The sequence below is a fragment of the Silurus aristotelis genome (assembly GCF_946808225.1).
Source record: "Silurus aristotelis genome assembly, chromosome: 2".
NCBI classification, from domain to species: domain Eukaryota; kingdom Metazoa; phylum Chordata; class Actinopteri; order Siluriformes; family Siluridae; genus Silurus; species Silurus aristotelis.
In genome coordinates this window covers 21244666-21267606 of record NC_139575.1, presented here as the reverse complement: position 1 = coordinate 21267606, position 22941 = coordinate 21244666, and the positions used below count along the sequence as shown (strand labels likewise).

The window sequence follows — 22941 nt, the reverse complement described above, 5'->3', positions numbered from 1 at the left end:
CAAATAAGGCATCTGTGGTGCTCTTCCTCGGCATGAAACCATACTGTTGCTCACAGATGGTCACCTCTTCTCTCAGCCTGGCTTCCACTACTCTTTCCCATAACTTCATGGTGTGACTGATAAACTTAATTCCCCTGTAGTTACTGCAAGACTGCACATCTCCTTTATGCTTAAAGATTGGTACCAGCACACTTCTTCTCCATTCCTCAGGCATCTTCTCACCTTCCAAAATCCTGTTAAACAATCTGGTCAAAAACTCCACTGCCATCTCTCCTAAACATCTCCACGCTTCTACCGGTATGTCATCTGGTCCAACCGACTTTCCATTCTTCATCCTCTCAATCGCTGCTCTCACTTCCTCCTTACTAATCCTATCCACTTCCTGCTTCACCAACTCCACATCATCCAACCTTCTCTCTCTCTGATTTTCCTCATTCATCAGCTGCTCAAAATACTCCCTCCACCTTCTCAACACACTCTCCTCACTAGTCAACACATTTCCCTCTCCATCCTTTATTGCTCTAACTTGCAATACATCCTTCCCAGCTCGGTCCCTCTGCCTGGCCAATCGGTACAAATCCTTTTCTCCTTCCTTAGTGTCCAACCTCTCATACAGCTCCTCATATGCCTTTTCCTTGGCTTTCGCCACATCCCTCTTAACCTGCTGCAGCATCTCCTTGTACTCCTGCCTACTTTTCTCATCACTCTGTCTATCCCACTTCTGTTTTGACAACCTCTCTCTCCTTATGCCCTCCTGCACTTCCTCATTCCACCACCACGTCTCCTTGTCTTGCTTTCTATTTCCAGATGTTACACCAAGTACTTTTCTAGCTGCCTTCCTCATCATTTCTGCAGTAGTTGCCCAATCATCCAACACCTCCTTAACACCACTGAGCCTCTGTCTGACCTCTTCCCTGAACCTCACACTACACTCTTCCTCCTTCAGTTTTCACCATCTTATTCTTCTTTGAGTCCTCACTCTCCTCCTCTTCTTCTTCGCCTCCAAAACTATCCTACAGACCACCATCTGATGCTGTCTAGCTACACTGTCCCCCGGCCAACACCTTACAGTCTCCTATCTCCTTTAGGTTGCATAGCACATAGTTCACCTGTGTGCACCTTCCTCCACTCTTATACGTCACCCTATGATCCTTCTTCTTAAAATAAGTGTTCACCACTGCCATTTCCATCCTTTTAGCAAAATCTACCACCATCTGCCCTTCCACATTCCTCTCCTTAAAACCATACCTACCCATCACCTCCTCATCATCTTTGTTCCCCGTACCTACATGCCCATTAAAGTCTGCCCCAATCACCAATCGTTCTTTCCTAGGTACACCATCTACCACTTCATCTAATTCACTCCAGAATCTTTTCTTCTCCTTCATCTCACAGCCAACTTGTGGAGCATAGGCACTGATGACATTTATCATCTTCCCCTTCAACTTCCACCTTCACGATCATCACCCTATCAGAAACTTTCTTCACCTCCACTACACTCTTACTGTACTTTTCCTTCAGAATCACCATTTCTCTTTCCATCCACACCATGATAAAACAGTTTAAACCCACCTCCAATGTTCCTGGCCTTACTCCCTTTCCACTTGGTCTCCTGAACACACAACATATCTAGCTTTCTCCTCTCCATCATATCAGCTACCTCTCTCCCTTTACCCGTCATAGTACCAACATCTAAAGTACCAACCCGAACCTCCACTCTCCTGCACTTCTCCTTTCCCTGCCGTCTCTGTAGACGTCTTCCTCCTCTCCTTCTCCTCCTTCGGCCAACAGTAGCCCAATTTCCACCGGTACCCTGTCGGCTAACGATACCTGTGGCGGTCATTGTTAACCCGGGCCTCGATCGATCCGGTATGAAATTCTCATTTGTGATCCGCATATTTGATTTGGCACATGTTTTACGCTGGATGCCCTTCCTAACGCAACCCTCCCCATTTACCCGGGCTTGGGACCGGCACTAAGAATGCACTGGCTTGTGCATCCATAATGGCTGGGTTGACTAAATAACATTATTTAAATAAAATAAATCAAATAAGAAAAACTACAAAAAACGCTCCATTTGTTTCTATTGTCACAATAAATACTGAAACCTACTGTTCTAGACCTTTTAGTGGTGAAGAAAGGAAGGCTGTAGGAACAAGTCAAGTCAAGTTTATTTCTATAGCGCTTTTCACAACACACATTGTCTCAAAGCAGCTTTACAGAAATCAACAGTCAAGGTGAATGGTGTGCATTTGTCCCTGATGAGCAGCCGTGGCGACTGTGGCAAGAAAAAACTCCCTGAGATGTTATGAGGAAGAAACCTTGAGAGGAACCAGACTCAAAAGGGGAACCCATCATAAATCTTTCAACAATACAGAACAAGGGAGGTAAGGATGAAAAGAGGAAGAAAGGAAGGATGGGAGAGAGGAAATGGGAAGGAAGGAAGAAAAGAAGAAACGAGCAGGAAAGACCTGTTCCTTTAAGCCTAAAGATAAACACATAAAAGCTATTCTTAAAATAAAACATTATTAGTGTAAAATGTTGAATATTTTAATATTTTTAATATTTTAATATGTGTGGAAAAGCACATGTTCCATTGATGGCACCTCAAAATGTCATTGCTGATAGTGTGTGCAGCAGAGGTGGGAAGTAATGAAGTACAAATACTTTGTTACTGTACTTAAGTAGATTTTACTGGTACCAGTAGTTTACTTTTTACTTTCACTCATTACATTGTTCTACAAATATCTGTACTTTCTACTTCTTACATTTTCAAATGTGAGGTGAAATGTCAATATTTCTTCTCACTGTGCCGTTTTAAGCCCATCAACCTTTTTTTTTTGTCATTGCACAGCTTTTTCAATCTGCCACTGGTGTATAATTTCCTGACTCTCACACCACAGACTTAGGCTAGTTTATGAAGCTCACAATGATCAGGCAGAAGGCAACAAATGCAAATTAATTTTAACGGTACAAATTTTATTAACGCGCGATCAATGCAGCTTGCATTTCTGTTTGGCCATTTTTATTAAAAATTTAAATAAGTAAATATAAAAGAGGCAAAATTCAAACCTTTAACTCAACACAAGTTTATTGACGACGTTATTTCTTTAGGCAGATATAAAAAAAAAATCCACCAAATAATTTATTTTTTTATCAGTAAACATTTGTTTTTCCTAATGTGCCAAGACTTAAATCAAGCACCAAAATCCGCCATGATGCACACAATGAACCCTCTGCGGGTCGACACATGCGCCGGCACGTTTTGTAACATTTTTTTCCCTTATAACGCTAAAACAAACTTAAAATACTCTTGTGTTTTTTTGATTGTACAGATAAGAGCAATACATCATACACATTTTTTAAAAGATCTACTTTTATTTGTATACACTCAAAATAACATCAAAATGCTGTGCTTTTGTAAAATAAAGAAAACATACATGGCGCACGCTCTGCCGTCTCTGTCATCTCGCTTCACAGACACATAAATAAAACGACCTGTATCTCAATGGCTACTTGACCCAAAGACATAATATAAATGTCTAAATAAACCACTTCACATAGAAAACAAATATTTTCTGATTATGTAAAATCCATATAAAAGTTAGAAGATATACAGTTTCTCCGGTATCACCTTATTAACCGTCCGTGTGGAAACATAGCAAAGTTTCCATTTGGTGTCCTGATGATTTACGTCATTTAAAACACCTCAATCCTTTTGAATGTTTACAAGAATATTTTGTCTTCATGCTTTATGTTGAGTATAGTTTCACTAATAATAAACATACATTTGCACAAACCATATTGATCAGTGTATTTAAAACTTGAAACGTATTAATTTAAGGTACATTTAGAACTTGCAAAATTGCGATTAACCGTGAGTTAACTCATGACAATTATGCGATTAATCACAATTAAATATTTTAATCGATTGGTAGCCCTTGTATTACTATTATGTGATGAAGAAGTACATGTCAGAGCCCAAACTTTTTTACTTTATCTTAAATAAAAAAGTATAATCGGTACTTCAACTTTTACCAGAGTCTTTTAACATGAGTGTCTGTACTTCTACGTAAATAAAGAATTTGTGTAGTTTTGTAACCTCTGGTGTGCAGTCTGTGATATTATATGTATTGCACTGGGTAATATAAGACAAAAGTTGCATTTTAAAAACATATTTTATTGATATAACAGAAATTTGGTGTTTGTGTTGTACAACCTCATGAAGCTTCATGTGTGAGACCCATCATGAGTTTTTTAAGGATAAATGACCATTAAAGCCATATGTGCATTTTGAACAACTTCCACTATTCTGGAAAGTTCTGGCTCAATATTTTGTTGTGTTTCAGTAGGAATCTTTGACTTTTTACATTGTCTTTCACTTTGTTTTTTTCCAAAAATGCTTGTCGATGCAGACTGCATTGCTGGGTACTTGAATTAAAATACGTGAAAATATAATTAAAAAACCGAAAGAGATTAAGATATGTGACCTAGTACTTTTGTCCATTTAGTGTATCTGGCTATGAATAAAAGGTTACTTTTCATCCTTGAACTTTTCACTGATTAAAAACCTTATGTACAATGTTATTTTTATCAATTTATTGTCTATATGATAAAGTTATTGAGGTTTGGATTAAACCAATATCTGGACAACCAATTAAAATAGTTCAATAATTTTAACAACTTTTTTAATAACTAATAATGGCAATAATAAATATAAACGTTGGTTGAAGTTACAAAATAATCAAACAAATAAATAACCCTGCTTATGTTTATTAGACCCATAGGGTTCCTCAGACCCCACTTTAATAACCAGAAAGAAAATCCACCAACCTTCTATTAATAGGTAATTTATCAAAATTAGTATGCTGCATTTAGCAAATATGAACAATATGTTTGTCTAAAATAACTAATTTTCCTAGTTTAAATAAAATTTAAAATCTACTTGATACCTTAATGTGCTTTAGATTATCCCCATTCATTTTAAATTACTATTTACATGTGACGTAGCTTCCTGTGTTTGACTTGTTTGCCGCGAGTTACGTGTTTGTATCTCTCGGCGTCTTTCAAACAAACTTTGCTATCTATCTATCCGTTTTTCCTCTTTTAATAATCCTTAATTGTTTTTGTCTTCCTGACTTGTGCCTGTAGTTAGTTAACTCGACTATAACTAGTGTTGTTTATATTTATTTTCTCTCACTCACATCTCTGTATAATAAATCTGTTCGTGACGATAAGCACTATGCCGGTTGTTTGTCTGCATTCGAGCACAGGTGAGGACTCGTTCGAGTTGCAAACGGTGGCGTTGGAGATGGAGGCATTGGAGAAACAGATTCGCGAGCTGCATGTAAAGCATGACCGGCTGCGAGAGCGGAAAGCGGCGCTGGAAACATCCCGGGCGGACGCGCACTCATCCCAGGTAAACTCCCAGGTTGAACCTAACGCTCCCAGCACATCAACTCCGCGTGCTTCTATGCCCAGGCCCAGCGCACCTACAACTCCGGCACCGGTGCAACATGGACCCTGGATGCGACCGCGGCGGAAGAGACAAGCCAAGCCCCGATCGAGGACGTCTCCACCTCCACCACCGGCCTTCGAGATCTCGACCGAGAACCGCTTCGTCCCCCTCCGCGAGACGGAACGCGACACTGTTATTCTCGGAGATTCCATCGTCCGGCATGTCCGCGCTACCCGAGCTAAAGGTAAGGTGCACACTCGCTGTTTTCCTGGTGCTCGTGTTCTGGATGTCGCTGCGCAGGTACCCGCGATCCTGAACGAGAACTTCGGAGCGGTTGTTCTCCATGCCGGATCAAACGACACCAGGCTGCGGCAAACGGAGATCTTAAAGAGGGACTTCAGGATCCTGGTGGAGACGGTACGCAGCACATCACCCACAACGAGGATCATTGTGTCAGGACCTCTTCCCACTTACCAGCGAGGGGCTGAGAAGTTTAGTAGACTTTTAGCTCTAAATGAATGGTTACAGTCATGGTGTCGAGAACATAAACTTCTCTTTGTTAATAACTGGAACTGTTTCTGGGAGCGTCCTAGGTTCTTCCGCCCTGATGGCCTGCACCCCAGCAGAGTTGGAGCAGCAGTGCTATCAGATAACATCTCTAGGATACTACACACCATCTGACTGGTAAGACATCAAGAAATCTTCAACTATAAGAACACGCATACTACAGACCAAATAGTTACAAGTTCACACACAGTCCAGTTTATAGAAACCATATCTATTCCTCGGGTAGTAAAACCAAGAATTATATACACAAGATCCAGAAATAATCTTATTGCAGTTAAAACTGAAAAATGCCAGATAAACAAACACAACAAAGTTCTAAAGTTCGGTCTTTTAAACATTAGATCACTTGCACCCAAAGCACTGATTGTAAATGAGATGATCACAGAGAATAATCTCGATGCACTCTGTCTCACTGAGACCTGGATTAAACCAGGTGATTATATGGGTCTAAACGAGTCGACACCGTCAGGATATGTTTATAAGCATGAGCCCCGTCAGACTGGTCGTGGGGGGGGTGTAGGAACCATTTATAGTGCTTCTCTTAATGTTAGTCAGAGATTAGGATTCAGCTTTAAATCATTTGAAGTGCTCGTTCTTAAAATTGCACTTTCAGAGATGCATAGAAAACTCGCTCTGGTCACCGTGTACAGACCCCCAGGACCCTACGCTGATTTTCTGATTTTCTTCATGAGTTTGCTTGTTTTCTCTCAGACCTCCTGATCAGCTTTGATAAAGTGCTGCTTGTAGGAGATTTTAATATTCATGTAGATGATGAAAACGATGCCCTAGGATTATCATTTGTCGATTTACTAAACTCTTTTGGAGTTAAACAAAACGTCACCAGACCAACCCACCGTTTTAACCACACACTAGACTTAATAATATCCCACGGAGCAGACGTCACTGATATAGATATTTTACCCCAGAGTGATGACATCACAGACCATTATCTCCTACTGTACACACTACCGGTAGAGCAGATTAACCGTGTTTCACCACGTTATCGACCTGGTAGGACTATTATTCCAACCACTAAGGACAGATTCATAAATAACCTGCCTGATTTATCTCAGTTTCACATTAAACCCATAAATGCTGATCATCTTGATGAGATGGCGAACAACATAGACCTTATCCTCACTAGCACTTTAGACACTGTTGCCCCCATCCGGTTAAAAAAGGTTCGAGAACAAGCACCTGCACCTTGGTATAATAGTCATACGCATGCCCTAAAGAGAACAACACGTAATCTGGAGAGAAAATGGAGGAAAACTAAATTGGCGGTATTTAGAATTGCGTATAAAGACAGTATGCTTAGCTACAGACAGGCGCTAAAAGCTGCTAGAGCTAAACACCTGAGCAAACTCATAGAAAATAACAAAAACAATCCCAGGTTCCTTTTCAGTACAGTCGCTAAATTAACAACAAATCAGGGATCTGAAAAATGTGTTCCATCACAGTTTAGTAGTGAAGACTTTATGAATTTCTTCACTGAAAAAATAGATAACATTCGAAAAACAATTGTGGCAGTTCAACCTCTGACAGCATCTCCCGACACAATCGTACTTACAACCCCACAACTACACTGTTTTACATGTATAGGACAGGAAGAGCTGTATGATGCTATTATGAAAGCTAAATCAACAACATGTCAGTTAGATCCAATTCCCACTAAACTACTGAAGGAAGTGTTATATACAGCTGGTGAGCCTCTTTTAAATATTATTAACTCCTCACTATCGTTAGGTCATGTCCCTAAATCCCTCAAGTTAGCAGTTATTAAGCCCCTCATTAAAAAACCTAATCTGGATCCAAACACGCTATCGAATTACAGACCAATTTCAAATCTCCCATTTATGTCTAAGATTTTAGAAAAGATTGTCGCTGCCCAGTTATGTGACCACTTGCAGGAGAACAATATCTTTGAAGAGTTTCAGTCAGGTTTTAGGCCCCATCATAGCACAGAAACTGCTCTAGTTAAAATCACTAACGACCTGTTTTTAGCTTCAGACCAAGGCTACATCTCCCTATTAGTTTTACTAGATCTTAGTGCTGCGTTCGACACTATAGATCATGATCTTCTCCTCGATCGCTTACAGAATTACATCGGTATTCAGGGACAGGCATTAAGCTGGTTTAAATCCTACCTGTCCAATCGTTACCATTTCGTAGATTTAAATGGAGAGCTATCCAGGATAATGCTAGTAAATTATGGCGTGCCACAAGGGTCAGTTCTGGGACCCCTGCTTTTTACAATATACATGCTTCCATTAGGAAATATTATTAGAAGGCATGGAATTAGCTTCCATTGTTATGCTGATGATACCCAGCTATATATTTCATCCAAACCAGGCGATACAGCTCAATTAGCTCGCATAACTGAGTGTGTTGAAGAAATAAGAGATTGGATGACCCATAACTTTCTGCTATTAAATCCTGATAAAACGGAGATTTTGCTCATCGGCCCAAAAAATAGTACACAGAAGCTCCAGCATCTCAGCCTGCATTTAGACGGTTGTTCTGTAACTACTAGTTCAACGGTAAAAGACCTGGGAGTTATTTTAGACAGCAACTTATCTTTTAAAAATCACATCAATCAAGTTACAAAAACAGCCTTCTTTCACCTTAGAAATATTTCTAAGCTAAGAAATATGTTATCTATATCTGATGCAGAGAAGCTCGTCCATGCGTTTATGACCTCTAGAATAGACTACTGTAATGCATTACTAGGTGGATGTCCTGCATCATTAATAAACAAGCTTCAGTTAGTTCAGAATGCCGCAGCAAGAGTTCTTACTAGGTCAAGAAAATACGATCATATAACCCCAATCTTATCGTCCCTACATTGGCTTCCTATTAAGTTTCGAATAGACTACAAACTACTGCTACTCACTTATAAAGCACTAAATGGTTTGGCTCCCATGTATCTATCCAGTCTCTTAACACGCTACAATCCGTCACGCTCCCTGAGATCTCAAAACTCTGGGCTTCTAGTAGTTCCTAGAATAGCAAAGTCCACTAAAGGCGGTAGAGCATTTTCACATTTAGCTCCTAAACTCTGGAATAGTCTTCCTGACAGTGTTCGGGGTTCAGATACACTCTCCCAGTTTAAGTGCAGATTAAAAACATATCTTTTTAGCAAAGCCTACACATAACACACATCACACACATCACATCACAACCTTGTGCTCCAGAACATCTGATCACATGCACATTATCAACTTGTGCTGTTAATATCATGAACAGCAGCTACGCTAATTCCTCTCCACTGCTTCTCTTTCTCTCCCCATCCCGAGGCTTCCTGAGGTTTGGCCAGCTCCAGTCACGTCCCACCTCGTGAAGATTACGGACCTATGGATGATCATGGAGAAGTAGATGCCGAGTGTTTAAAGGCCCTGGCATGGAGAAGCTGATGCTGGATCTATGATGATCACAAATTGTTCTGTATTGTTGAAAGATTTATGACCAAACTTTTGATGTCACCCATATGAGGATGGGTTCCCCTTTGAGTCTGGTTCCTCTCAAGGTTTCTTCCTCATATCATCTAAGGGAGTTTTTCCTTGCCACTGTCGCCACGGCTGCTCATCAGGGACAAACGCACACCATTCACCTTCACTGTTGTTTTCTGTAAAGCTGCTTTGAGACAATGTCTGTTGTGAAAAGCGCTATACAAATAAACTTGACTTGACTTGACTTGACTATTACCGTATATGCAGAGATAAAATAATTACAATAACATTAATAATAGGTGATTGCTATTACATCTTCCCATGACCAATCCCATTTGAAAACCAAAGCTCCAAAGGAGTAATTCTAAGCCATATTATATATATTAGTGGTGAATATCAATTACTATGACCCATGATGAAGTATCTGTTTTTGTTTTTATAATATATTGTATATTTAAAGTATCATTACTGTTTTTCAATGAGGTACAGATAAGAACGACCACATTTATCTGTGCAACTAAAGAGCATGTCGAATACAGTGAAACTGTAGTACGCATGCGCTTTCAACCAGGTGTAAACCATACATGTCCAGTAGATGGCGGTGTGTTTTTATTAAACATTATTTAAAAACATTTTTTTTTTATATTATAAATATCCAACTTTAAATAATTATAAAATGTTAATGACTGAAATTGTAATAAAATAAAACACTAAAATTCATTTGAGTGCTAAAGTTTTTTTGTAAATATTCGGAAAATATTATCAATACTAAAAACTTTCTTTCGGCTTCTCCCATTAGGGGTCGCCACAGCGGATCATCCGTATTCATGATCCGCATGTTTGATTTGGCACGTTTTTACGCTGATTGCCCCTCCTAACACAACCCTCCCCATTTATCCGGGTTTGGGACCGGCACTAAGTGTGCACTGGCTTGTGCAACCCTAATGGCTGGGGTTGGTTCGAACCTGAATTTCTTTTTTTTATTTTGGACACCATTTTTTATTTTGTTCTTCAAACTAAAGAGGAGAGAGACCATCTGGCATGTTATAAAGGCTCAGTAAAAAAAAATCCACATACAATCCACTGATGGTATTGAAGTGCATTAGTGCTTGTGAAATGGACAGTTTGCACACTTGGAAAAACTCCATCAATGCTGAATGGTATGTACAGGTTTTAGAGCAACCAATGCTTCCATCCAGAAAACATATTTTTCAGGAAAGGCCTTGCATATTTGAGAAAGACAATGTTAACTGTATACTGCATCTATTACAATAGCATGACTTCGTAGTAAAAAATACAACAAAGGATACCTAGAACTGTTAAGCAGCTAAAACATGGAAACAACATTGCACTCCCAAAAGAGGCGATAAGCGGAGGCGGAGGGAAAACACGTTTTTTACTATCATTAATGTACACTATGTATCCCTAAACTTTCAATTTTTACTTTTTCTTCTTTACTTATCCTAATTTTCGTCACAATCTTCGCTTTCTGGCTTCGCTTCGCCATCTAGCAGCGGCGTCTCGAGCTCGTACCTCAATTTTTTGCTCGTGTAACAAAGCAAAAAAATCGACAGAGTGACTGCTCGAACCTCGGAATACTGTTTAATATTGAATAAACTGTTATTGTATTTAAAACAGAGAATGAAAAATATATGTGAAATATCTTTCACTGTTTTTATGTTCAGATATAAGTGTATTTAGCACTACCATTATAGATAGTTCACAGATAAATACATTTTTTTTACTTCACCCATTTTCCTATAAGGATAACTAGCACGTGATGAAAAAACACTCAAATTAGTATATTTATAAGTGTGACTTACGGAGTGTAAGATTTACTTAAAACAATGAATTCCCATATAAATTTTAATTGAAAATTTATATATAAGAATTGTGTTTAGCCTATATTTTTTATATGAAAAGATATGAATCTTTTCCTATCTTTTTTTTAAGTAAACCTTACTTCACACTTTATTTATTTAATTTAATAAAACAATAGTTTTAAAACACTTTGTGTTTTTCCATTTAACACCAAAGCAAAAATATCCTCCTTAAAAAACGAATTTTAAATGATTTATAATAGACTAGAAGCTGCTTTATAAATCATTGCAAACATCAAGTTCAACAAGAAAGCATTTATTCTCATTGTTTAGAACATTTAGGCACTATAATAAGGACATGAAGCTATTGTAACATCTTTTTTGCATTAATTTTATCTGGTCTTAGCAGGTGGTAATTTGACAGGGCTTGATAAACTCTGAGGTAATAATGCTTATCTTTAGCTCTTGTCCAGGACATTTTCTTTTAGCTTGTGGTTTGTTGAAATTGCTCCTGCTGAAAGAAAAGAAATTGTATATGCTTTCTGAGTGCTTTAAACCATCTAAAATGCAGCATCTTACTGTAATTTATTTGAAAACAGACTGTAAAGCACTGTGAAAGTCGCTTTACTAAAATGAAAACTAAACTAAAATATTTATTTCTTTTGTTACTTACTATTGGCATGATGGGTATCCTTCTTTTTTGAGATGTCGATCAGCCCCTTGTACCTTTGTTTCTGCTCGTTAATGTGAGCATGTAAAGAGCGGCCCTCCTACACACATGCAAAAACATGTCAGAGTGTTTCTATTTCTATATAGTTGCTAAAAACTCTAAACTATTCTATAAAAAAAGATATCTGCTAACAACATTACACATTTGAATTTAAAAAAAGTATAAATGTTTAATAAAGGTTTAATAATCTAATGGTTCATAGTAATCTTATGACAGGAAAAACTCAGCAAAAGTTTTCACTTGCTAAGATTTGCAGCGATGCTGCAACTTGTGTCTTTATGTGAAGTCTAACAGTTAACAAAGTTTGCTGATGACATAAATGTAGTTAATAAAGTTACTGTTGCCTGTATTTACAGTACAAAATAGCAATTTTTTAAAAGCAAACACCCATACACTTCTGGGATGAACACAGAGGCTAGTGTAATGCATACGCCCCCTTATGGGGAACTCTAGAGAATCTAGTGTTAGTGAATTACTAAAGATTCTTACCATTACATTCTTGGAGTATTGTGTTTTCTCATGCTGGAGCTCCCGAGCATGCCTTGCATTTTCAGAGTCTATGACATTCTGCAAATGCGCCAGGTTCCTATCGTATTCTTGCATGATTTCATCCTCCATCTCGTTTGACACCTAGTGCAGTCATCACACCCAGTCAGTTAAAAGCATACTAGACTGTGTACTCTGTGTGGGTTACTGTATGTGTGTACATGTTTATGTGTGTGTGTGTGTGTGTGTGTGATAATTCTCACTTCTTCATCGATATAGCGTGAGTGGAGATTTATGATGCTTTGCTTCAGCTTGTCTGGCTCCTGGATGAAGCATGTACAGTTGTGAATGTCAACCCTCATCCTTTGCACCATAGTATTTAGGTCTTTGACCTGTGGAAACCACAACATAACAAAGATTACATTACAAGCCTGTGGAAAACTTTGGTGCTTATTATGTAATAATTGTCATCATAAACAAAGCATATTGTGAAACAAACCCTTTGCTTCTCTGCACTCAATGCTGTGTCCTTTAATTTGATCTTCTCCTTCAGGTCAGCAATGATCTCATTGTTCCTCTTATTGACTTGATCTGCCTCATTACCCAGCTAAAACAACAACATCCTTTGATCAGCTTGATGTTAAAAAAATATATAATAAATAAACTATTGATTACTTTAGTAATTGAGTTTCTAAGTATCATTTCATAGATTAATTGAGTAATTGGTTAAGAAATACTTTTTCTTTATTAAAGAGCGATACTGAATATACAAGAAAAAATAAGACGGTTCTCTTAAATAAATAATTTTCCTTTTTAGAAATATTTACAATTTGTATTGCTAAACGCACTGTACAGTGTTTTCTTTATGTTTGAAATTATCCCAAACTTTGGAATCTTTCTTTGGCCTGAGTCTTTTCCTCGTCCCTTGCAGTTTTCTCCCCAATCCTCCTTTTTTCATTCTGCAGCGTTTTCTGTGTTACCTGTCCAGAGCGCTCCAGAGTTTAGCGGGTGGTGTGTCAGTAATAATAGTCCGTGGGGAAACACAGTGCCCCGTGTGTAGTTAAATGGACTAAACGAAGTTTGAGGCAAATATTTTGGGTCAATGCCTTTTTGTATTCTAACTACTTGAGTTACTCCAGGAATCGTTTTAGCCCTATAATAATCATAATACCAGTCATTGGTATAAAATCTAACACAGTATTGGAACATTAACACCTCACCTCGTCATGCTTTAGTTTACATTCCTGTAGCTCTGCCTGAATTTGCTCCAGTTCACTCTTCTCTTTGCTGTTAATCAGTTCTTCCGTTTTCTTTTTGCAGTCCAAGATCATATCGTTTAATTCTTTCTCTTTGTGATTCAAGATCTTCTCCAGGTCTTGGAGTGTTGTGTGGAGCTTATTGATGGAGCTTTCCTGAAAGGACAGAAAAGATTACCGTCTTATTTAATTTAATGCTGTATTGGAAGTCTTTATTTATAATAATTTTTTTAACTTTAAAAACAGTTAATCACTGGCAACGTGGCATATTGCCAAATTGTTGGATGGTGTATATAAAATAACAATAGATACCATTATATAATATATTTACGATTATTTTCATATATTCTGTAAAATAAGCTAAAACCTGAGGGACTTTTACTGTGCCTAAGACCTTGTTTATGGACACTCTAACCACCACCTAAATCTGTTCTCCATGTTTCAGCTTATAATATGGATCTTATTCAACGCAAAATTTGTTCTATACACCAACACAAACGAAGCCAGAACATGTAATGTAAAATGAGCTTTACCTGTTCATTGATAGTATTGCTTTGCTTCTCCATTGTCTGTCTGAGATGCTTGATGTGTTTTTTCTCGTTCTTTAGTTGGTCCAGCAGGACCTGCTTCTCTTCCAATGTCGTCGAGATTCTGAAGCTCTTTTCGTCTATTATGTCTTTCAGTTTCCAGCGCTCTGATACCTTTAAAACAAACACATGCACAAATTTAAATGATGTTAAATCACATGATTGAGTGCAGTCATTTTGACAAGTATTTTAAAATGTATCAGTTGTTTGTACACTGAAAAAATATAGAAAAACAGCACTTTGTAGTTCACTGCTGTTTCCCCACTTAAACCTGGACTTAGAAGCTACAATAGTTAGAACAAATACTAAAACACTCACATTCTTCTTTGTGCGTCTCAGCTGATGCTCAGTTATCTGCCTGGCCTCCTGCTCCACCTGAAGATCTTGTTCATAGTCTTTGCAGAGTTCTATGATCTCAGATTCAGCTATTTCATTTAACGCATGCTGGCTCTCCTCGGATTTCTTCACTTCTTCTTCCAAACTGGCTTGTAGCTTTAGAATGGCGATAGAAAAGGAGATGCATATTACAATGTGAACTCCAAATCGTCCACACATGCAACAATTATCAGTGTCTAATTGTAGGATTTTGTATGTACAATTATGTAACTATTCCCAAATGATTAGTAGCTACTGTTCTGAAGCTTATATTAGATGCTATATAGTGTACAATGTGTCAAATAGTGCACTGAACTGTAATATTAAAAAGAAAACAAACAAACCATAGAGAATACGAATAAAATGAACTTGGGAGACTAGAACAGAGCCAAAGCAAGAACAAACAAGGAAAACAGGAATATCTTTGCTGACAGTGACAAGATTTCCTTACCTCCTGAATCTTGTTTTCAAGATCCTGTTTCATTTTCTCCATGGCACAAAGTTGGCTGTCCTTTTCCATCCTAAAATCCTCTTGGATGAGATGCATTTTATGCCCCAACTCGATGTTCTTGTCATATTCCACAAAGACCTTCTTATTGTAGTTGTGTTCTGGGGGAGAAAAAATGCCATCCAATTTAAATCATGCACTGTTATAGTTCAGGGAGATTTAACAAAACCCATGTTTGCAAACAACGTTGATATGTGGTGAGAGTATTTACTTTGTTTTTTCTGCTCTTGCTCAATATTTTTCATCAAATCTGTCAGCACCTTCTCGTGAAAGACACGCTGTTCCTTTTTATGATTTTCCAGCGCCTACAGTGAAAAGTAAATATAAAGATAGACAAGTCAAGTCAAGTTTATTTCTATAGCGCTTTTCACAACAGATATTGTCTCAAAGCAGCTTTACACAAATCAACAGTTAAGGTGAATGGTGTGCATTTGTCCCTGATGAGCAGCCGTGGCGACTGTGGCAAGGAAAAACTCCCTTAGATGTTATGAGTAAGAAACCTTGAGAGGAACCAGACTCAAAAGGGGAACCCATCCTAATTTGAGTAACATCAAGAGTTTGATCATAAATATTTCAACAATACAGAACACTGAAGAGTGAGAACTTACATGATTACTGGAGTATAAGATTATAAGTAAATGTTCTTTCTACAGTCTTTGGTATAAAAGTAGGAGCTACTGAGCTCAACATTTGTGATCATCACAGATCCAGCACCAGCTTCTCCATGCCAGAGCCTTTAAACACTCCAGGAGGTCCAATGTCAAAACTCCACACATGTAGTGGGATCCAATTGGCACTGGTACGTCTCTAGATGGTTCAGGATGTTTGCGAGTTCAGCAAAATCTTTCAGCAGACAATTACAGTTATTATATTAATTCAACTTAGTACTCCTTTCTAATCAAAATGAAGACAATATGACTGTCTAAAATCACTCGATTAGCACAGAATGTTCACCATAAACTACTTGTTACTAATCTGTGATGTTCCTCTTTATGAACCAAGATCAAGTCATGGTGAAGGGGTTGTGTAATTGTGTACTGAATGAATAAACTAAGCAATATGTAGTGGTGTTCGCCACCAGTTAAATAAATTCAGATCATAGTGCCCTCTGATGACTCTATCACAAAGTGTAAAGATACACACCATTCACACAAACATAGCACAGAGTACTTGGCTTACCTGAATATTTCCAAATTTGTTGTGCTGTGTAATTTGTGAAATCAGCCCAATATCTGAACATTATCTACTTTCCTCTCACTAACGAGGCCCTAAGAATACATTTTCAGCCTGAGCTCATAAGTACTAACCTGGATTCTTGCTGTCAGAGCCTCTATTTTCTGCAAGTAACTCTGAGCAATGTTGTTCATCTTGTTACTGCAGTCCATATTCTTCAGATTCAGTCTGTGTTTACTCTTCACTTCCTGCCACCTGACTTTGGACTTGAGCTCATGTATCATCTGATCCTATATGAAGAAAGGAGTTTAACCGAACATTTTATAGGATAGACATAAATGCACATCTTCAGCGAGCCAATCAGTGCTCGAATTGGACTTGACTCAATTCGAGCACTGGGGCCAAAGCACAATACTGCTCCTATGCAAAATATAGTGTGAGCAAAACATCATTCCCTCAGTATTAAAGACTAAATAGCACATACATACCTTTTCCTCCAGATATTCCTTTGTACAGAGAACTTCTTCAACGTAATCAAGGTCTTTCACCATCTCCAGCTTTCGTCCGCACTGGTCAATGATCGCCCAGATGAGGAGGGAGCCGTCCTGTGAGGCGGTCAACAAAAACTGATCACCGGGTGTGACGGTCATCTGCGCACATGATTAAAAGAGAAATGTTAAAAGTTGAATTGAAGGAAATGGAAATGTTCATTACAGCAAAAAGAACAGATATAAACATCATTAGCTATACACTATATATATATATATATATATATATATATATATATATATATATATATATATATATATATATATATATATATATATGTAAAACACAGCCAAGTCTCATAATGATATTGACACTTTCTTTGGCCATTATTTTCTGATCTGGCATTAACTTACAGTGCACACACTTATCTACAAAACTATTTCTACATTTCATCTGTCCCACAGTAACACAACATACATACTTTTGTGATAGGACCAGAATGGCCCTGATGTTCTTCCCAGGTTTTATCCTTTTCAAATGGATGTTTGATGACTCTGACAGTACCAGTGGCAGTCCCAATGTATATCGTTTCACCTAAATGAGTCATAGAGATGGCTGTGTAGGTCACACCATCTGAGGCCTGTTCATCTATAATCTAGTTATAAACAAAAACATGTACCAATCAAGTTAACCTTAACATTCGGACATATATAAAGGGGAACAAAATATCAAGTTATCTGGATCACAGTGTGAAAACAAAAACAGTGCACGATGAAATTGAGATGAGAGAATGTCTATTTTCAAAAGCACTATTTTAAATAAAATATTCTATTAAAATAATCAATTAATATACCCAAACACACTGCTGTGATTGTAACTTTAGCCACTTATCTAAAAAAAAAAATCAAGCATACAGTGTTTGAGTTTTTGGACTTGCCTTTCCATCACAAATCTCCTTAACACTGAACCGGTCTACAACAAAGACGTTCCCCGTGATAGTGGAGAGCGTCATATCTGCAATGATCAAGTTTGTCTCCTTCCTAATCTCGTAGTTGCCAGTCAGGAGGTTCCATAAATATACAACGCCATCCAGCCCACATGACACCAGGTGGTGGTCATCACTGCACCACTTCACTGACTGCACCTGAAGGGTATCCAAGTCATGGATATTTAATAGTGGCCTTACTTATATTTCCAAAATATTTCATTCAAAAACCTATTTTTGTTTGTATGCATATTTGTCATTATAAATGCAGTGTTCAAAAAAGTTGTATGTGCACAAATTACTTTTTAGACTCAACATTATGACAAAATAAATATACAGAATTTCCTGTCAGAAATCCTAAATCAAGTTTTAAGCAGTCAGCAAGCAGGAAGGTTTATAAATCTGACTGTGAAATCTGTCAGCTGAGGTACATTGTCTAGAAATAACAGAATTCAGTGAGACCCCCACATTTCCAAGGACACACCTTCTGCTCACAGACCCTGTGGTAGTAAAATGTTGTAAAACAAAATACATACTGACCTGATTAGTGTGGCCACTCAGGTCCTGTTTCTTACGTGTTCTGATATTGTAGACATGTATAATGTTCTTGCTGATGGCGACGAACATGTTGCCATCGTGATTGAACACACACTGTGAACACACGTGCTTTTATTTTACTTACTTTTCCTATACAGTTTCAACAAACTTAATTTAAAACACATACTTTTTTTCACTTTATACACATAGTACAGTAAAACCCTATTTTAAGAGCAACTAATAGTATAAGCAAACGAAGATACGAGCGACCTTGCTCGCAAAATTTCACCCTATTTTGCAAGCAAATTTCGAAGGCACGAGCAAACCCACGCTGCTGGTTCCCCGCTTTCAGCCGAGGGTAGCATCAGTCGCTTAGTTGATCTCGTGTTGCTCGGTCGCTCTCACCTTTACGTTAATTCTTATGGGAAAAATCAGTTCGAACGTACGAGCAAATGGACCAACGAGCAATTTTCACGAACGAATTATGCTCGTCCAACGGGGTTTTACTGTATCATAAAATCTCAATTAATCAATTACAGGACAATATTTGAGCTTAGAGAACAATAACAATCTATTTGCTTTTGATCTATATGCCCTTTCTTTTAAACAAATGCTATTTCTAAACATTTAGCAGCACAACAATGCTAAACTGATGTAACCACATAGGGTATGAACTGTTGATCTGTCAATAGATTATAGAGTTTTAATAGCTCTATACAAATAAAATGAATTGAATTAAATTTAATTGTCAAAACTTCACAAAGGTCATGTCAGTGAGGACCCACCTCAGTACAGTTGTACATCTTAAAACTCTGGACAATGCGCATGTTGTCACAAAGCAGGTTCATGAGGCAGATTTCAGTGGAGAAGCCCACCAGGATGGATTGGCCATTTGGGTGAATCGACACACAGAGTGGCTTATCATCAAACTCCTCACGTTGAACCAGAATGCTGCAGAGAGAAATTTTTTTCCATACATTCAGAAGACTGTCAAAGTAAATAAGCACTATGGATATTTTGGTATCCATGTCTGATGAGGATTATGCTAATTAATACCAAGTACTCATTTAAATATTGCTTTTTAATTAGTAGATTGGCTTGACACAAAATGTTTTTTTTTTTTTATAGTTTTCTCTAGTAGGCCCTTTGCATGTATGTATACTTTTAGGAATATTTAATGTCTAGTGAATGAGATTTTCGAGCCAGATAACATACATATTCATTTTCTCTAACAAATAATAGATTTTTGATCTAAAAAGTCCTCCTAATTTTGAACAGCTCCTACCTGGTCTTGTAGTTCCAGATGTGTATGGTGCAGTCTGAAGAGCAGGTGGCAATAAGGGGTTTCATCGTGCAGATGGATAGTCCAGTGATGTTGTCAGAATGAAGAGCGTGAAAAAGATATTCAAACCGGGGTTTCGTACTCTAAAAAAAGAAACAGAAATTAGCACATTTCCAATTTTAAACTGGAATTTTCTTTAATAACTGTATAACATCATACTGCTTGTTGATCTGTTACCTCACATATCATGGGCAGGATTTCAATGCTGATATGGAACAGTTGCCCTTGGTCTGTTGTGATGGCCAGCATATCCTCTGCTGGACTAATGCACATTGTGGCAATCTTCTGAAGCGGCTGATAACTATTTGGGTCGACAGAAATCTGCAGAGAAAATCAGAGGAAAACAGTTCTTAGTGTGTTCCAAATTACTAATTGATTTTCAGACTCAGTGTCAGAATATTGATACTTTAGAACTGTGAGCCAAACCCTTAAACATAAACTTGCAGAGTTTCTTTACTGGTAAACTGCCTTGCATTAAAGTTTCTACCAAATGTTAGATATGAATTACTCACTATTATTTCCACAGTCTTTCTGTAGGTGTCGTTCTGGTCAGATTTATTGTAGAGACAAACTAATCCCGGTCCGGCTGAACAGGCAAATCCCTTGGAATACCGTTGGATGGCTGTAACTTCCTCAGTTAAAGATGAAGAAGAGTCGTCCGTCTCCGTTTTTCTGTCAAGGAAGTAAATGGAAAGCTTGATGATTTGGGACAAATTCCCCAAAAATGCACCTTTAGCATGAAACAAACATTAAAAAATAAACATATCAGAACAAGCAAGATGGTGTTACCTCTCACATGGTCTTTCCAGCCTGTGCGGTTGTTTGGACTTAAACATTAACAGGTTTCCTGCCTCGGTTCCAGCGATGACACAATCCCGAGACATCCATGTGTGGCACAGGGCATCCTCGTTCTCCAATATAAATGAGTTGGTCATTGTTATGGAGTTGTCTTTGAATTCAAAGAGTTTGAAAGCTTCTGTTCCGGTCACACAGATCTCTCTGTGATCCTGTGGATTAAAGCTGACCTGGGATTGAGAAAAGATAACTCTCAGTAAGCACTATAAAACACAGATGTAAAACATTTTCAGTACTACAAAGCCCAAAAAACAATACCTGGCTGATAAGCCCATTCTCCATAGTCTTAATAGAATAGAGGAGCTCCTTTTTGCTCCACTCCCAGCAGAAAAGGGTCCATGTGGGTTCTCCAGCCTGACCCAGGAGGTAATTTGATTTGACGTTAAAAGACATGCAGATGAACTCCTGCACGTCAAAGTCTCTGCCTTCAAGAGCCTGTGTCATGGAGCAATTCTTGTCCTTTAAGTCAAAGATGGCGATGGCACCCCATATATCGCTCTCTGACACAGCCAAGTAACGCCGGTTGGGGCTTAAAGCCAGGGCCTGAATGCCTTTCTTTTTCTTCGAAGCTGTGAAGAAACATTTGAGTGGGAAAACATTTAAATATGGAGACTAAATGGGACTAATGAAAAAATCCAAAAGCTATCCAAACATAAAATTTAAGGCTGGATGTAGTTATAAATTGAACATATCAATTGAGATTAAAAATAAGATTTTTGAAAAATGTTTACAGTCTTAGTATGTTTACAATTTAAAATATATTTACTACTTTTTGTCATGAAAGGAAATATGTACTTTACAGTGTATTTGGTGAACACTTAGGTTGCTTTTTTAAAAGGTACTATAGGGAGTGAAGCGTTCAGCAGGCTTACCGGTAATGAATTCGGTCCATCGCTGATCCATGTGATAACGAATACAATGTTTTCCACTTGGGAAAATCACTGTTCTCTCATCCAGAAAGAACAAGTTGTTCTTTACCTCTTTGCAAATGCCAAAAACATGGCAGGGCTGGATATGTTGCAGAGTTTCATCAACACCATTTGTAGCATTCTCACTCTAAAATAGGACAAAATTTTTTTTTAAAAACATTAATAACACAAATATTCAAGTAAAAACTACTGTACTGGTACCTAGAGATGGGAGGTAATGAAGTCCAAATACTTAGTTACTGTACTTAAGTAGATTTTTCTGGTATCAGTATTTTACTTCAAATTGTATATTTTATGGACAACTTTTTACTTTTACTCATTAAATTTTTTTTTCTACAAATATCTGTACTTTCTACTTCTTACATTTACAAACCAGACTCGTTTCTTTAGTTTTAAGATATTTGGTTTCATGGTCAATATTTTTTCTACCACCAGTGTGTCATTTCCTGGCTCTCACACACCACAGATGTAGACTAGTTTTCGAAGCTCACAATGTGTGAGGCAGAAGACGACCAAGAAATATGGGGTTAATGTGGATGAGACAGAGGGAGTCAGTGATGCAAACATGACTGAGAACAGAGACATTACTGATCACCTGATCCTCATCATCATCTTTACTCTGCTTGTGTTTTATATGATGGTTGTTCAGCCTGAAAACATTTATTAGGTAACGAAATATGAAATACTTTTATATAAATATACTGTGAGGTCCAGTTACCAGCATGACACTAAAACAGGTAGTAGTAATGGCTACCTTTTAACTAAAGTACATGTCAGAACTCAAACGTTTTTTTTACTTTAATTTGAGTAAAAAAGTATAGTCAGGTACCATTTTGACGCACTGGTTCCTCAATCATTAACATGAACTCCTTTTAGTTACTACTCCTTGCATAGTGCCAGATGTGCGATGTTTGTGAGATGTGCGAAATCCAATTAATAAGAAAGAATCGGCGGTGAAAAAACGAGACAGTAAATCTTTAGGTTTACACCAGGGTTTATTGTTAATAACGCACTCGGTGACTTTTTTTTTTAAAAGAAATTAACAAGCGTACACGAGTACACAAGAAAATACAGTAAAGTAAAAATGACAATACAATATTAACAAAATCGAGAAAGCGACATTACTTTTAATTATATTAAATAAAAAAGCACGGTAAATGTCAATTATTATTTAGCGTCGATGGGGAAAAGGTGGAATGGGTTTGAATTCGGGGAAGTCTGACCTTCTGTTCAGAAGAAGCCTCCTCTGAAGTCATTTTTGGATCATCCATTGCTGAACTCATTTCCGAATGAATCATGTTTACAACCTCGAGGTCAGTAAACAATACCGAGCACCTTTTCCGAATACACGAGAATAAATAAGGACTACATCACCGAGTCATGAACCCTCTCTGA

The 22941-nt window shown here is 37.8% G+C and overlaps 1 protein-coding gene across 1 annotated transcript; it reads right to left on the bottom strand.

Annotated features, from left to right (window-relative positions):
- Window positions 1–11589: 11589 nt before the first annotated feature.
- On the bottom strand, window positions 11590–22941 carry LOC310719385 (cilia- and flagella-associated protein 57-like). Its single transcript, XM_083529054.1, has 23 exons — window positions 22770–22941; window positions 21490–21673; window positions 20876–21186; window positions 20552–20787; window positions 20275–20434; window positions 19940–20083; window positions 19706–19845; window positions 19206–19371; window positions 18424–18534; window positions 17836–18042; window positions 17380–17553; window positions 16898–17059; window positions 16544–16699; window positions 15448–15541; window positions 15180–15337; window positions 14672–14845; window positions 14300–14467; window positions 13731–13922; window positions 13010–13117; window positions 12774–12902; window positions 12514–12654; window positions 11968–12064; window positions 11590–11808 (listed from the first exon to the last, which is right to left on the bottom strand). The coding sequence occupies exons 1-23, from the start codon at window positions 22842–22844 to the stop codon at window positions 11753–11755; spliced, it is 3543 nt and encodes a 1180-aa protein (XP_083385180.1). The 5' UTR covers window positions 22845–22941; the 3' UTR covers window positions 11590–11752.